Source organism: Protopterus annectens, chromosome 6.part0, assembly GCF_019279795.1.
Source record: "Protopterus annectens isolate FY-2018-M chromosome 6.part0, PAN1.0, whole genome shotgun sequence".
Lineage (NCBI taxonomy): Eukaryota > Metazoa > Chordata > Ceratodontiformes > Protopteridae > Protopterus > Protopterus annectens.
In genome coordinates, this window is record NC_056737.1 from 1,940,733,396 (window position 1) to 1,940,748,492 (window position 15,097).

A 15,097-nucleotide genomic window follows, 5' to 3' on the forward strand; every position below is an offset into this window, starting at 1 on the left:
AACGGGAAAAAGTTTTTTTCTGAGAACCATTAGAGCGTTGGTTAAGCTTGTTACTGAACCGCATGGTTTTTTCATGTTACTTACAGTTTCTGTGAGAACTATTAGAGCGTTGGTTAAGCTTTATACTGAACCGCATGGTCTGTTTTTTCAGTTTACAAAATTGATTCTAAAATTTTGCATTGACTGGAAAGGGACAGTGTGCTGCAAGGAAGTAACTAATTATTACAACCACTGGAACAGCATTTATTGTTTTGAGGCTACGGCTCTGATATATCAACGCACCAGACTTTATTTATACACATGCTGATGGTTTGACGTGCTCCATTTGGTTGTTTTACAGCTGCATTTATACAACCAATACAAGTTGCTGCTAGTTCTATTGTTTTTACATTTGTAGCTCAGGGTTGGGTGTTTATTCTATATATATATATATATATATGTATGTGTGTATATATATATATATATATATATATATATATATATGTATGTATGTATGTGTATATATATATATATATATATATATATATATATATATATATATATATATATATATATATATATATATATATATGTATGTATGTATATATATATATATATATATATATATATATATATATATATGTATATATATATATATATATATATATATATATATATATATATGTATGTATATATATATATATATATATATATATATATATATATATATGTATGTATATATATATATATATATATATATATATGTATGTATATATATATATATATATATATATATATATATATGTGTGTATATGGGGGGGGGGGGTTGGGACCCCCTGATCAACTGAATTAAGTCCTCAGCCATTTTGATCATCTGTTTTTTAGGCATAGGGGCCTGAGCACATGGCTCATGCATCAGTTTTTTAGACATAGAAGTTTTTGATCTTGTTTTTGAGGCTGGCATTGTTTTAATATAAAAATGTTGAGGCCTGAAAACACCCTCAGAAGCCGGTGCCTGCTCAGCAGCTCCGGACCCATCCAAGGGAGAGACATCCACGGGTTCAATACTCTGAGAATCTCGCGGCATACCGGACTCTGAATGGGTCTCAGTAGAGGCCTGAAACTCAAAAGTAGCAGGTATCAGGGGCTGAGAAAGCGCCTCACTGTGTACCGTTGAACTGGCGACTGGCTTAGGAGAAGCTTCGTCGTCGGTTTTGGACCTCAACGGTCTGTCTCTGGTCTTTTTCTTTGCACTTTTTGTGAACTCCGGTAGTTGGATTGCTAACAGACGACATTTCAGAATAATTAAATCTTGATCCAAAATACTCAGAAGCAAAGATATACTGACGCTTAATAGTGCGTTGGTTAAATCTAGCACAAAACCGACAGTAAGGCACATTATGATCTGTTCCTAGTCAAGGAATACAGTACAAATGAAAATACTTATGAGGTACTTGCTTCCCACAAGTAATGCAATTATTAACTTTTACTGACATCGGTAAGGAGCAAGAAAAAGTTTCCCCAATGGGGTACTTAGCTTTAGTTTGAAGACGTCGGTTCTGAAACTCGAATGTGAAAATTTCATGAGTCAGCCGACCGGCACTTGCAAACTGCTTCTGCTTTGGGCACCGCTTGGCAAGAAAGAATAAAATGGTGTCGGCTGTATGTTTTATACCCCTGACGACCTGACATCATGGAAAAGGAGACAGCAACTGATGCAGGACCCAAGACTTTGTTATTCAGGCCAACTGAGGGCAACCTGCCAACAGATTACCCAAATGTAATGACTGCAACAGTGAAACATGAAGAACATCCCCTCTGAAAAAGGCTGCAGAAGTAGATGCAGCCCTGGTGGAATGAGATCTGATCCCCTTGGGGACAGGTTTACCATGGTGCATATAGCACAAATGAATACAATGGCTTATCCATTTGGAAACCGTCTGCTTTGAAATAGCCTTTCCCTCTGCCCCTGCAGCAAATGCCACCAATAGTTGTTCAGATTTTCCTAAAGATTTTGTCCTGTTTAAGTAGAATTTAAGTTGTCTGTGTCCATCCAATAAATGCAAAATCCGCTCACCCTTGTTCTGTGGTTTGGGAAATAAAGTTGGCAGATGAATGGTCTGATTAAAAGCTACACTGGATACCACCTTAGGCATAAAAGATGGATTGGTCCTGAGAGCATCCCTGTCCGGATGAAAAATAATGAAAGGTTCCACAGCCATAAGAGCCTGTAATTCTGAAATCCTTCTAGCTGAAGTGACTGCTAAAAGGAAAGCTGTTTTCCAAGAGATAAATTTTAGGTTCGCAGTAGCAGCTGGCTCAAAAGGAGGGAGAGTGAGTTTTTTCCAAAGCGAAATTGAGGTCCCACGCAGGAGTTGGTGCTCTCCCGGGAGGTCTTAAATTTTTGACCCCTCTGAGATACTGCTTTAGCAGAGGATGAGAAGAGGAGAGGTTCTGTGTTGTAATGAGCTGAAATGGCAGAGGCATGGATTTTTATGGAAGAAAAAGATAGGCCCTTGTGAAGCATCTCAGTTAAGTATTGCAGAATCTGAGGAATATTGGGCATTGCTGTGCTTATTCCTTGTGATGGGTTCCAGGCACAGAATCTTTTCCATTTGTCAGCATAAGATTTTCTAGTACTAGGCCTTCTAGCCTCCAAAATGACATCCATCAGAGGTTTGCTGAGAAATGTCAAGGGTGAAATTAGTTGATTAGCCACGCTGCAAGATTCAAAGTTTGGAGCCGAGTGTGCAGAATTTGGTAGTTCTGCTGAGACAGTAGGTAAGGTGTCTGAGGCAGGTGCCACGGAGGAAGGTGTGACACACTGCGCAGGAGTGGATACCAGTACTGGCGAGGCTAGTCTGGAGCAATCAGAATAATTTTTGGTTTGTCCTGTCTGAGTTTTAGTAGGACTTTGGAGAGCAGAGGCAGACGGGGAAAAGCACAGACTGATAGGTTTTTCCAGCTGAATGATAGAGCATCCACTTTCCAAGCTTTTTTGTGATGAATTCTTGTGCAGAATTTGTCCAACTGATAGTTCTGGGGTGAGGCAAAAAGATCTATGTCTGGGCTCCCCCACTTGCGTGTCAACATATCGAAAACTTGTGGTTCCAGTTTCCATTCGTGTGGGTCCATAAGATTTCTGCTTAATTTGTCTGCCAGAGTATTTAGCTTTCCTGGCAGGAATTGAGCTTGTAGTTGTATTTGATAAGTCAAGGCTGTGTTCCACAATGCCATGGCTAGTCTGCAAAGGGGGTAGGAATGTGTACCCCCCTGCTTGTTTATGTACCCATTTGCCCTGGATAATAAGTTGCCAGTTTCGTGCATGAAGTGCCAGTTTTCCCCCAAGGGGGCGGCTAAAAGTAAGTGCTTGGTGATTGCAGAGGAAAGTCATTGAGACTGTTTACCATAGGGAGGTGCCTTGTTGTTTCCAGATTTGGAGGTGGAGGCACCCCATTGTTTTGTTCTAAAAGTTCCTTGTGACTGAAACCTGGAGCCTTTGGAATGTCTGGATTTGACCTGAGCGGCTATCGAGGGAACTGGAAAGGACCAGTTCTTAGTAGGCCAGTGCCTACTAAATCTTGGAGGCTGCACTTTTAAGAAATCTTTCACAGTTCGCATAGATTTAGCTTCATCTTCCATCTTTTTTAACACTTCTTCAGCCTTATTACCAAAGAGACGGTCCTGTTGTAAATGAGCATCCAACAATTATGCTTTAACATGATCAGGCAGAGTTTGCTCTTTGAGCCAAGCATGTCTTCTTAGCACAGATCCAGTAACAGCAGCCCTGCAAGAGGCCTCCAAATCAAAACCACATTACAAAGTATGTTTTCCAACTTGTTCAGCTGAATGTAAGAAATCCTGCAAATCTTTATTTTCCACACAGTCAGAGATTAACATCATTTTCTGTTTAAGTAGTCCCATGATATGCTGTTGATATTTAAGCATATGAAATTGACAGTTTAAAGCCCTGATTGCCAAGGTTGCAGACGTGTAAACCTTCTTACCTCATCTATCCAGCGTCCTGGAATCTCTATCAGAAGGGCTAGGATTTTTAGCAGTTGAGGCCTTAACGCCCTTGGGACCCTGAGAAATGGTTTCAGGATCAGCAGTAGGGTTTTTGAAAAGGAATTTGTGGGAGTCAGGAACCCTGTAGTATCTGTCCGGCTTACTAGGAGCCGGAGGCAGAGAATCAGGAGTCATACTAGATTCTGAAAAAACATCATCAACAATGTCTAGAAGAGGAGGTACAGCCAAAGGCCTATGCTGAGGAAGAAGAAAATCCGCAAGTCTCTTTAGATTCAGAGAAATCCTGACCTTCCCAGTGGAAATGTTCCCTTAAGGTATGTAAAGTTTCTCCAAAAGAGAAATTCTCAGGGGGAAAAGCAGAAGGGATGGAATCTTCTGCATCAGAGTCCTCATAAGTAGGTATAGATAAATCCTGTTCAGTAGAAGAATCAGAAGAAATAGAATTGTGATCTGAAGATTCATAGTCAGTGTCTTGCCTAGGCCTCTTAGCAAGAGGGGGTTGGCTACCTCTGATCAAGGTAATTAAATCTTCAGCCATTTTGATTATTTGTTTTTTAGGCATAGGGGCCTGCACACGTGGCCCAAGCGTCATTTTCTTTAGACAAAGAAGTGGAGTTTGGCCTTAGTTTTGAAGATGGTGTTGGTTTAATATACAAATCTTTAGGCCTGAAAACACCCTCAGAAACTGGTGCCTGCACAGCGGCTCTGGACCCATCTAAGGTAGAGACATCTGCGGGTTCAATACTTAAAGCATCTCGCGGCATACCGGACTCCGAATGGGTCTCAGTAGAGGCCTGCGAATCAAAAGTAGCGGGTATCAGGGGCTGCGAAAATGCCTCACTGAGTACCGGCGAACTAGCGACTGGCTTAGGAGAAGCGTCGTTAGTTTTGGACCTCGACGGTCTGTCTCTGTCTTTTTCTTTGCGTTTTTTAGGTATTCCGGTAGTCGGACTGCTGCCCGACGTCATTTCTGGATAGTTAAATCGTGAGCCAAAATACTTAGAAGCAAAAATATACCAATGTTTAATAGTGCGTTGATTAAATCTAGCACAAAACCGACAGCAAGGTACGTTATGATCAGGGCCTAGGCAAGGAATGCAGTACAAATGAAAATCCTTATGATGTATTTGCTTCCCACAAGTAATGCAATTATTAATTTTTACTGACATCGGTAAGGAGCAAAAAAAAGTTTCCCCAACGGGATACTTAGCTTTTAGTTGAAGAGTTCGGTTCTGAAACTATAAAATGAAAATTTCAGGGGTCGTCTGACCGGCACTTGCGAACTGCTTCTGCTTCGGGCACCGCACGGCAAGAAAAACTGATGTAATGGCGTCGGCTGCATGTTTTATACCCCTGATGACCTGACGTCATGGAAGAAGGGACAGCAACCGACGAAGGGCCCAAGACTTTGTTAATCAGGCCGACTGAGGGCAACCTGCCAGCAGCTTACCCAAATGTAATGACTGCAACAGTGAAACACAAAGAACAGCTGTTTCACTAGCAAGCACTTGCCCAAAGTCCTACCCTGACTCCAACTTTATCATAGGCAGAAAAAGTTGGTACATGCACCACAGCTGTGAAGTAAGTGAAACCCAAGTACAGCAACTATGTAACATAGCTGCTGACTGTGGTGAAAGAATACCTTTCCATAAAATGGAGAATATTTTCCCAAAACAGGTCTGCTAACTGGAAGGTTTTCTACTGTCTTCAGTCACTTCTGAAACCTTTGCTGGGATATCTGGAGGGAGCAATGGTAGTATGCAAGTCACACCCTGACAACTCAACCCTCGGATGAATAACTTCTCTGACCCCATAATAAGATTTTATGTGCTGCCAGGGACTTGACAGTGAGAAACCACACCTTTCCAGGGCACTGGAGTACTAAAAACAGGATGAGAGTTGGTTTTCTTTTTTCAATTTTGCAGGCAGGTATAGAATCAAAGAGAATGGTGGGATGGCATACATTAACCTCATTTGCTATTTAACACAGACTGCCTCCACTGTCAGCTTCCTCTTGCCTCTTGCCTATTGCACATGGTAGAACAGGGAACGACCTGGCATTCTCTTATACGACAAACATGTTGATCTCCAAGTGAATCTGACCCAACAAGATTCATGAATTCTTACTTAACAGAGACGGGTGTAACAGTTCTTGGAATCATCCAGCTTGTTTACCTCTCTCTGGATGTGAGCAGCTGACAAACTACAGCCCCTGTCTGTGCACCAGACCTCCATCTACGCAAGAGTATAAGTAGATGCTCACACGTTGGTCATGTATCACATGACAGATATTTGACATTTAAATGCTTCAAAAAATATTTAATATTTTGTAGTTAAGGAACAGCAACAGATAAGACTTTTTAAGACCAATGCATTTTTATTTTATTTTGTGAAACGGCAAATGACAGACAGGGTTAATTACAGCTACTCTTTACTTCTATACTTACACCTTTTAGTACAAATACATATCTGAGGAGGAAGTTATATACCGAAATAATGCGCATTTCTCTCTCTTTAAAATGCACTTATAGAAGTATTTTTCTACGCTGCATTTAGTAGTTAGACTGAGACAGGCTAACACCAGACCTCTGTGAATGCAACAGCACGTACTGTACAATAATGATGAGTAAGGACTGCTTCTAGGACCATACTGGGTGACAAGCACATGAAATGAACATTCTATTTAAAGAGACAGACTGAAATGAGAAGAACAGATACAGGACAACTCCATCTGCCTGGCAACAGACAGGGAACGCATAACAAGAACCTCTGAACATGAATTTGCTAATAACGGCTAGACATCCCACTGTACATAATTCTGCTTAGATTATATTAAACTGTGTTTAATCTGTCGTTTATATGTGCTTTGCTTCCTATTTCTAGCCTGAGAGCTTGTTTCATCTTGCTTCCTGTAACACTAAGAATGCATTTATGGAAACTACTTCTTAAATAAAAGCCTGGTGTTATTTCAAAATAACTGGGTTTCACTAGTATTTATTTCACACGCAAGTTCCATTAGTCTGCCATCGTTATATTTTTGTTTTTTCATATGCACAGTCTAATGACTAAGTATGCAATGGCCATGTTCTATTTAATTACATGCTCCCATTTTTGTAATGTTTTTCCATACGTTACAGTGCTGCAAGATATTTCATGACTATCTAGTTTGATGCAAACCAAATATAAGCACTAATAGAGTACAACTTACCTCGGTTTCTTTGTTATGCGTTTCTAGCTTTGTGACCAGTAAGACTACTCTGTACTATTCTGCTTTTGGCCGGGGTCATGGCTAAATAAATTAGGTATCAGACCAGCAGCATGCTCAGCAATTTTATTGATTAATTAATTTAATTATTATGGACCTTCACAGGAGGTGATTCTCTGGCTTCTAAGAAACAGCTTTTTTTGTATCAGTCCTTGTAACCCCTGTACTTGTTCCTATGTTACTATTATGGAGAGGTGAAGGAAAGGTTTAAGAGGTGGCGGCGTTGTCAGAACAACTTGCTTTCCATACCCTACAGTGTTTGCTCTCACACGCTCACTGACTAGCAAGGCTCAGGTAAGAGATACAGTCATTAGTAGGGTGACCCAGGATCATGACAAAAAAAAAAGTGATTGTCACACTGTGTTCCTCAATACCCATTGTCCAACATTAACAGAGGTGTAAAAAAAGTCAACAAAAAAAATTTGGGTATAATATAAATTAAAGATGACTTCCTAGGACAAACTAAGGGCTGTCCATTTAAATGGGCTGTACAAATGACAAAACACAGCAGATTAAGTTTTCTCCCAGAAGGACTAACAAGATAACTGAAGAACATAAAAAAACACAGCCCAGAGCCAGAATTGTCCATTTTTATTTAATCTTTTGCAAGGAGTGCCTTAAAATGATAGACTAATTACACTGCAAATCTCCACCACAATATTATCTGAGAAGTACTTTAGAATTGCTTTTGTATTTTATAAAACAGTGGAAGTCGTGCTCCGAAGGAAATTAATGCACATACCTGAATAAATTCCAGAATCTGTTCTGCAGAGTGATGCCCCTCATATTCAAGGACACTGGACTGATTGAATACCAGTGTTGTTGGATAGGCCCGAATATTGTACTACAAGAATAAAAAAATGAAAAATTAAAGTTAGTCTCACAGACATCGCAAAATGTAATTTAATTGTTCAAATTTTAATTCTATCTTAATGTAAACCTCGAGTAGCAATTTTAAAAAAATATGTTGGCATTTTTAAAATTACATGCACTAAAATACAAAATAATAAAAGGTGAGCGCAGAATGGTTTTGATGGAAATAAAAAAACCCCAGCAAAAATAAAAGGTTAATTACATAACACATACTACGGACTCAATATCTTAATGGAATCTCAGTCTGTAAGCTTCCCCCGAATGAACTCCTTTCATTCAAAAGAAGAGCCCTGGTTATATTGTTGCCGCTATTAGACCTAGTATTACTACATGCACAAGTGATGTGACTGTCTTAAGTCTGAATGATCAGAGATACCATTAACTGCAGTGGAAGGATCCAGTCTGAAGAAAGACGGGATCTGTGTAATCTTACGAAGGTCAGCTTTTCAGAGGGTTCTAACTGCTATTTTGTAGGGTTCTCCACAACTCATGGAAGAGTCTCCTGTACAGAAATGAACCTGTTACATATTGCAACAGTTAGGAGCCACTTGTCCAAGTAGAGAAATATCTTCACTCCTTGCAGCCTTTGATTCACTGTAACTATGGATGAACATTTGGTAAGCACTTGGTCAAAGTGAGACTAAATGGAAAAGGCTATACATTATGGTGTCTGCTCTTACCCAAAAGTGTACAAACCTGGATTTCTTTGTAATTTTCATGTGTAGATAGGCACTTCAGAGGCCCAAAGAGCATGTTTTCTGCTTACAGAGAGCATTGTGGCAATCTGAAAGGTTTCTTTAAGGTATGGGTGTAATTTATTGATGGTTAAAGTTAATAAAGAAAAAAAGAGTCACACTTTTCATGCTGGGTGGAATGTCTGGCTAGGGCAGAAAGTGGACCTGGGTAGGTGTGTGGAAGAGAATTGCATAGTCTCTGTATATCACTGCTCAGATTCACTTATCTTGCAAGGTGACCATCCATGCCCAAAAGTGGGGGAATAGGCAATCCTCCCAAATGCTTCAAAGATGAGACAGATGGGCAAGGTCTCAGGGATTAGAATGCTGTCCTCCCAAAAGGAGTCCCCTCAGTACCTGTTCAGCTGCTGAATGCTCCTGCCTCTGGGCTGGTGCCCATTCTGAAAGATTAGTCCTGTCCAGATTTTTTTTTGTTAGCCATGTTAAAATCAGAGCTGACATAGGCTGTGCCTCGGATCTTGTGCCACATTGGTGACCTGCAAGGAAAACCAAAAGATTCTGATGAAACTGTAGGCACAAAGTGCCTCAAAACACACCGGTACGAGAGGGTGAACAGGCTTTTGCTGGACCTTTAAAAATTCAACATCAACTTTTAACAGTTAAATCTGTAGACATCAAACAGAATCTAAAAGAAGTTGCTGATGATGGCCTTTAGTCTAAATATGTTTTACACCTCAGATAAATCATACTTTCTGTCCTTCGGCATTTTATAAATGACATATCCATCAATATCTTGACCCATAATTTAGACACACCAGCAAAAGAATGACTGGAAGTCCACTTTTCTTCAGCCCTTGATTCTTTAGGTGGAGTACCTAGAGAGGCTGCCCTAACCACATCAGGCTTGTGTTTCCTCTTTGTGTTGCTGTCCTTAATTCTGGAAGAATCAACCTTTACAACCCTGAACTAAGCCCCAGAAGTCAATCCAGTCAACTCCAAGGTAGCACTCAAGATAAATGCTGCTACAGCAATGGGTCAGACTTCTGCTCCTTTCAAAAATGTAATTTATTCTATTTCTAATAGCAAAAGGTGGAAATGCTTTACAAACATCACAACAGAAAAACGCTCTTCAACTAAGCTAAAAAATGCAAAATGAATATCTTATATATGAATTCTGCCACGGCATTAGCCTTGCTCTCTTTTTAACAGCAGTAAAAAAAGTCAAGAAAAAATGGCAAAAATAGAACAATTTGACCAGGACATTGATCAGAATCAGGAGACAATGTAAAATGACCACGACTAAAGTAGCATTAACAAACCATTGCTTTTTCACATGACATATGTACATTTTTGAAAGTAGCCTGGGGATTTTTTTCTGCTTCAATATGGTGCAAGAGAGATCTGGAGGGGAAGCTGTTTTTCAGAGTAGTGTGGGTTAAAGGGGAGGGTTAGTAATTTCTAATGTTGATAAGGATGGACCTCCTCATACCAGACTGGAAGCACACCTGGAGGGAAAGGTACTCATCAAATAAGGACTACACATTTTCAAGAAATGGGGGGTTTGAATCAAGCAAGGCAGGTTTTTGAATATGAGGGATAGCAGACTTGTAAGTTAAGACTGAATAAAGACATTTATCAAACCTTGCACACGGGATTTGGGTGAAATGGAAGCAATGGGGGAATTGAAATGGATATTAGCAAAAAGAAATATGAAGTAAAGGAATGACTGAGGTCCTAACCAGGAGTAAAGAAATAAAGAGAATAAGCATATGGGTTTGACATAAGAATGGTTTAAGGTGGCAGTGAGAGTAAAGCTGACAAAGGTAGTGTGGTGGAAAGAAAAAAGACAGATGGAAAAATAACCAAGCTAGAAAATTAAGCACACAACGACAAGAAGAATTAGTGACTAGTAGAAGACTGCAGCAACCAAAAGGCAAAGGTTTCTCTAGAGACTTTCAGAGCTTAGATTAGATGTACGACAGAAACGACCAAAACAAAACCAAAGTGTGAGAACAAAAGGTAGTAGAGTATTTATCTACATTAAAGACAAATACTCTTCCAGACTAGTTAGATAAGACAACTCTATGGAGCTACTCCAAGTTCAAATTACCGTGGGTAAGCCCCCCCTTCAATCATTGCTAGTTACAGGTCCCCCTCCATGAATCAAGATGCTCATGCGGTTTATTTGGCTTTACTTGAGTCCATCAAAATACAACCTAACACTCTTGTCATGGGGGATTTTAACTATCCTACCATCAACTGGGAAACCTATAAAAGCCCCCAGCTTACTTGCACAAAAATTCCTTGACTTTAGTAAATTCAACTGCCGTGGAACAAATTGTACACAATCCTACAAGGGGCTCAAATATACTTGACCTGGTTCTCACCAAAATGAGAGACCACTGCACTACCATAAGTGTAGGATCCTCATTAGTAAAATCTGATCATAAGTCAGTCACTTTTGAAGTAGCAATAACTCCAGAACTAATCAGGATGAATTCAGATTAAAACACTTCACCAAAGAGAGCTATACCCTCCTAGGGGTTTGCATAAATGATTTCCAAGCCTCAGTCCCCACAGATGGTCATGGCAACTATACTGAAGTACACTCTGATGCCCTGTACCAACACTTATACAAATATATAGACTTAGCTGTGCTGGGTAGGGCCACAGTAAGAGTCTCAAGAAAAAAAACAAGCCACACTGGTGAACATCTCGCATAAATAAACTATACAACAAGCGTAAGAAGATGTTGTCTAAGAATAACAAATGGAGGTCCGGCACTGGAAAAGTACTCTCCTAAGCCTAAATAAACAAATAAGACAACTTATAAAATCCTCTAAGGGCAACTTTGAGAAAAATTTAGTAAACACAAGGATAACTATAAAGCTTTCTTCAGCTACATCCATTGCCTAAAAGGTTGCATCCAGATGTGTGCTAAACTAGTGACAAATTATATCACACACACTGATCCTGCAGAAATTGTTAACCTTCTAGTGGACAGGTTTGGTGAATATTTCTCCCCTTTATCGTGTATCTTCTTATAGCGTAAGAAGGTGTTGTCTAAGAATAACAAATAGAGGTCTAGCACTGGAAAAGTACCCTCCTAAGCCTAAATAAACAAATAAGACAACTTATAAAATCCTCTAAGGGCAACTTTGAGAAAGTGAGAAAAATTTAGTAAACACAAGGATAACTATAAAGCTTTCTTCAGCTACATCCGTTGCCTAAAAGGTTGCACCCAGATGTGTGTTGAACTAGTGACAAATTATATCACACACACTGATCCTGCAGAAATTGCTAACCTACTAGTGGACAGGTTTGGTGAATATTTCTCCCCACAAAATGTATCACAAACCATACCTTCAGCAGCTCCCCAGCCCCATGTATCTAAAGATCAGGTCATCAGAGCTCTGTCTAAGATAAGAAACTGGATATTGGATCTAGTTCTTATCAACATATCCTCATATGTCAACACCTACTGTTACTTACCACTGGTCAAACATGCCCACCATTCAGTAACATTCACTACTGAGGAAGAAATCTGATTTATTACAAAACCCTCCTGTCTTAAGTCTATTCTAAGGTAAACTTATGATGACCTGATACACTTTAAGCACCTTTCTCACCTCCACTGACTGCATCTCATATGCTGCCACTTTTGCAGACAATTTCTATGCCCACTTCAAAGCATACCTTACGGTATTGATCCCATAAGACACAAATACAATGCCAAGTTCAGGAATAAACCCCAGTATAAACAAAATATGAAATAAGAGGATGGAATTTATAGCCCATAAAAGCAAACATAATAGGTAATCGTCTAGTGGAGAGCTCAGAGATAAAGAACTCAGTCTTAATCAAAGCCACCAAAAGCAAGAAGGATCTTAAAATCTGCCACCTATGCTAACAACAAAGCCTTCTATGTCAGAAATAAGTAATGCCCAGCAATACACTGAGCTAATAACTAACAACAATACATATTCACCCCCAGAGGACACTGTCAACATATCAGTGGATAAATGCACCTCAGACCTTACTGTGCTACCTTCTCCTAACTTTCCTTGACATATTAGCCCACACACACCACCACCTCAGATCACTTCAGAGTAGTCTGTGAGTGCTTTCTACAAGGCCCAAAACACTAGTTCCATGGATCTCGATAATGTAGCCACAGTGTTAAATGAAAAGCGCTTAATCTTATTCAGTTTTCAGTACTTTTGTGTTACAATAAAGTGGATTTCTGATCAGTTGAGAAGACTTTTGCGTTTCCAAGTTTGTGTTCGTGTCTCCAGTTTTGACTTTCCTGAAATACCCCATTCGGTTATGTTTATGTTAGTAGATTTGATTTCTGACATTTCGGATCTGAAATATGAACATTCGCATGTTGCAGGTGCAAGATTTTGATAGTAAACCCATTTTAAGTAATGTTTGAATGTTAGGCCTGAAAATGTAGCACAGTTATTTTTAACAACTCTAGTTTCAGTGTTGTGTGTGCAAAATATTAGCCTGTGATCAACAGTTGTTACTTGGACTGTGATGGTTTGTGTTGCATTCAGTTTTTTTTAATATTACAGCTAGAATTATAATCATTGATGTTAATCTTTCTCCCCCAACTGACTGATGTGTCTCAACAAAACACTGTATGGAATGCTGTAACAAAACACCAGAAGAAAAGTACAGTTGTGTACACTTACCATAAATGTAGATGTTTGAGTGTATTTACTGTTGCAGTCATTACATTTAGGTAATCTGCTGGCAGGTTGCCCTCAGTCGGCCTGATTAACAAAGTATTGGGTCCTGCATCATTTGCTATCCCTTCTTCTGTGACGTCAGGTTGTCAGGGGTATAAAACATGCAGCTGACGCCATTACATCAGTTTTTTCTTGCCCCAGATGTCAGGTGCCCCCAAATGGGGAGCAAATACAATTAAAAAACACAAAAAATATACCTCCAATCCCAAAAGCAAATACACCAGAAGGGCTTTTAAGCATAGTGAAAGAAAGTACTGGTAAAGCCAAAGAAAAAAAAGAGGGCTGGAGGGAGGGTAACCAGGACTGCAACAGTGAATATACTCGAACATCTACATTTATGGTAAGTGTACACAGCTGTACTATGTTCTTCGTGTTTCACTGTTGCAGTCATCACATTTGTGTAGATTCCCAAAGCAATAGTTGGGTGGATGGAATTATACAGCATTAGGACCAGCTATAAGGCCCTGCAGGACAGCAGTGGCAAAGCCAGCTCTGGATTTAGAGAAAAGTGGTAAATGGTAATGTTTGGTGAACGTATGAACTGAGCTCCAGGTAGCAGCTTCTAGAATTTCCCTGGTAGGAACACCTCTGAGAAAGGCTGCAGAAGTAGATGCAGCCCTGGTGGAATGGGATCTGATCCCCTGGGGAATAGCTTTTCCATGGTGAATAAAGCAGAAACAAATACAATGGCTTATCCATTTGGAAATGGTTTGCTTTGAAATAGCCTTTCCCTCTGCCCCTGCAGCAAATGCCACCAGCAGTTGTTCATATTTTCTTTGAGATTTTTTTCTGCTTAAGTAAAATCTAAGTTGTCTGTGTACATCCAATGAATGCAGAATCCGCTTCCCCTTGTTCTGTGAATTGGGAAAGAAGGTTGGCAAATGAATGGTCTGATTGAGAGCCACACTGGATACCACCTTAAGCATGAAGGATGGATTGGTCCTGAGAGATACCCTGTCTGCATGAAAAATGATGAAAGGCTCCGCTGCCATAAGAGCCTGTAATTCGGAAATCCTTCTAGCTGAGGTGACTGCTAAAAGGAAAGCTGTTTTCCAGGAGAGAAATTTTAAGCCTGCAGTTGCATCTGGCTCGGAGGAAGAGGGAGCTTTTCCAATACAAAATTGAGATTCCAGGCAGGGGTTGGAGCTCTCCTGGGTGGTCTTAAGTATTTGGCCCCTCTGAGATACTGTTTCAGCAAAGGATGAGAGAAGAGGGGAGGTTCTGTGTTGTAATGAGCTGAAATGGCTGAGGCATGAATTTTTATGGAAGAAAAAGGAGGCTCTTGTGAAGCATCTCAGTTAAGTATTGTAAAATCTGAGGAATGTTGAGCACTGCTGTGCTTATACCTTAAGACTGATTCCAGGCACAGAATCTTTTCCAATTGTCAGCATAAGATTTTCTAGTACTAGGCCTTCTCGCCTCCAAAATGACATCCATCACAGGTTTGCTGAGGGATGCTAAGGGTGAATTTAGGTGATTAGTCATGCTGCAAGATTCAAAGT

At 39.9% G+C, this 15,097-nt stretch overlaps 1 protein-coding gene across 3 annotated transcripts in view; it reads right to left on the reverse strand.

The window, feature by feature from the left end:
* DNAJC10 (DnaJ heat shock protein family (Hsp40) member C10) overlaps positions 1–15,097 on the reverse strand; it is a 646,899-nt gene that overhangs the window by 343,932 nt on the left and 287,870 nt on the right. For all 3 annotated transcript variants that reach the window (XM_044075252.1, XM_044075253.1, XM_044075251.1), the window contains one exon: positions 8,016–8,117. In XM_044075252.1, coding sequence (XP_043931187.1) covers positions 8,016–8,117 — 102 coding nt within the window. The remainder of the gene's footprint in view (positions 1–8,015; positions 8,118–15,097) is intronic.